Genomic DNA, 2,116 nt, shown 5'->3' on the forward strand with positions numbered 1-2,116 from the left:
CTGCTGCTGCTGCTGCTGCTGGCCCCTCTACCGAATTCACACTGCCGAATGGGGGCCCCCAAGTGAGAGGGGGGGGCCCCCCGGGGGCCCCCCATGGGGGCCCCCAGCAGCAGCAGGCTGCTGCTTAGGAAGCAAAGCTGGGGGCCCCCTGCGCAGCCCTGCCCCCGCCTTGCTGCAGCAGCAGGAAGCAGAAGCAGCAGCAGCGACAGCAGCAGCAGCAGCGGCTGCTGCTGCTGCTGCCGCCGATACATTGACTTGAGGGGATGGAGAGCCATTCTCTGCTGCCCACAGCAGCAGCAGCAGCAGCAGCAGCAGCAAGGGGGGCCCCCCGGGGGCCTCGGGGGGCCTCCTACCTCATGGCAGCAGGGCAGGGCTTGGGGTTTGGACAGCAGGTTAGGGTTTAGGGTTCAGGGTTTAGGGTTTAGGGTTTGGGATTCTGGGGCCTCGGTTTGGCTGTAGTCGCTCCTGCTCAGGAGCTAGGGTTTAGGGTTCAGGGCTCAGGGTTTAGGGCCAGGGCTTTGGCTCTAGGGTTTAGGGTTAAGGGTTTAGGGTTTGGGCTCAGCGTTGAGGGTTTGGCGTGTAGGGGGCCCCTCGCGGCCGGAGATGAGGGTTTTGAGGGTTTGGAAAGCAAAATGTATTTATTTAAAGAATTAAATAATTATTTTTAATTTATAAAATTGTTTTTATTTAATAAAACGAAAGGACAGAAGCAAAGCCGCGAGTTTCGGGGGCAGGCGCAGGGGCCCCCGGGCTTGAGGAGGGTCTAGCCTTAGGGTTTGGGGTTTAGGGTTTAGGGTTTGGGGCCCCTGGAGGTTGCTGCTGCTCCTCTCGCTTCTCCTGCAACTTTGAAAGAAGCCTTCAAATTATTTTCGAGGACACAACGAAAGAGGCAGCAGCCGAGACACCCTGTTGCGGTCCGTTGCTGCTGCTGCTGCAGCTGCTGCAGCTGCTGCAGCTGCTGCAGCTGCTGCTGCTGCTGCTGCAGCTAGATCTTCGCCTGCAGCCAAACTAAAACAAATAAGAAGCAGCGCTCACTGGTGGCCTGTGTGAGGGCTGTCGCAGGCAGGCACGCAACAGACGGCCCCGAGTGCTGCTGCTGCTGCTGCTGCTGCGGATCCTGCCTCTGATCCTGCTGCTGCTGCTGCTGATCCTGCTGCTGCTGCAAATTATTTGACTTTCTCTTTCAGAGCAAACGCAGCAGGGCCGGCAACAGCGGCAGCAAGAGGCGCAGCTGCTGCGACAGCTGAGGCAGCGGGACCGCCAGCAACAGCAGCAGCAGCAGCAGCAGCAAAACGCGCTGTAGACATTTGCTGCAGCGCAGCACCTTCTCTGGGAGACTCTCCGAGGTGTATGTACACCCCAACTCATGGGGGCCATTGTGGGCAGGGAGGCCCGAAAGGAGGCCCGAGAAATCGACCTCGCAGATGGTGAGCAGCAGCAGCAGCAGCAGCAGCAGCAGAAGCAGCAGCAACAGCAGCAGCAGCAGCAGCAAGAGCAGCGGTGCCACCAGAAGGGTAGAGCAAATTAGGAAGCGCAGATACAGAAGATAGGCAGGCGCAGCAGCAGCCACCGAAAGGGCAGCAGCCGTAACACAAGCAGCAGCAGCAGCAGCAGCAGCAGCAGCACGGAAAAGAAAGCAGCAGCAGCAGCAGCATACGGTTGCCCAGTGGGGCCCCGCCGCCCACTATCTCCACTCCTTTTTCTCCATTTTTAATTTTTTACATTTATTTATTTTAATTAATTAATTAATTATTTTATTTATTTATTTATTTATTTATTCATTTATTTATTTATTTATTTCTTAGGAGGACTCCAAGACGCCTTTTACCCTTGGGTCCAAATGATCCAGTGGAGCTGCGAAGAGCTGAAGAAAGAAGCTGTCTTTAGGTGGAACCTTTCTGTGATAAAAGAAGGTAAAGGGTTTAGGGTTTAGGGTTTAGGGTTTAGGGTTTGGTGTTTAGGGTTTAGGGTTTAGGGTTTAGGCTTCAGTGGAGCTGCGAAGAGCTGAAGAACGAAGCTGTCCTTAGGTGGAACTTCAGGGTTTAGGGTTTAGGGTTTAGGGTTTAGGGTTTGGTGTTTAGGGTTTAGGGTTTAGGGTTTAGGGCTAGTGTGGAGT

At 55.1% G+C, this 2,116-nt stretch overlaps 1 protein-coding gene across 1 annotated transcript; it reads left to right on the forward strand.

Annotated features, from left to right (window-relative positions):
• Positions 1-1,366: 1,366 nt before the first annotated feature.
• Positions 1,367-1,913, forward strand: ETH_00025105 (uncharacterized protein; the record flags this gene model as incomplete). The annotated part of the gene is made up of 2 exons (XM_013379149.1): positions 1,367-1,427; positions 1,806-1,913. Coding segments are annotated over 2 exons (169 nt in total), but the record flags the coding sequence as incomplete, so codon positions are not given.
• Positions 1,914-2,116: the final 203 nt, after the last annotated feature.

This window comes from Eimeria tenella, genomic scaffold, assembly GCF_000499545.2.
Source record: "Eimeria tenella Houghton genomic scaffold, Eth_scaff1493, whole genome shotgun sequence".
Classification (NCBI taxonomy): Eukaryota; Apicomplexa; class Conoidasida; order Eucoccidiorida; family Eimeriidae; genus Eimeria; species Eimeria tenella.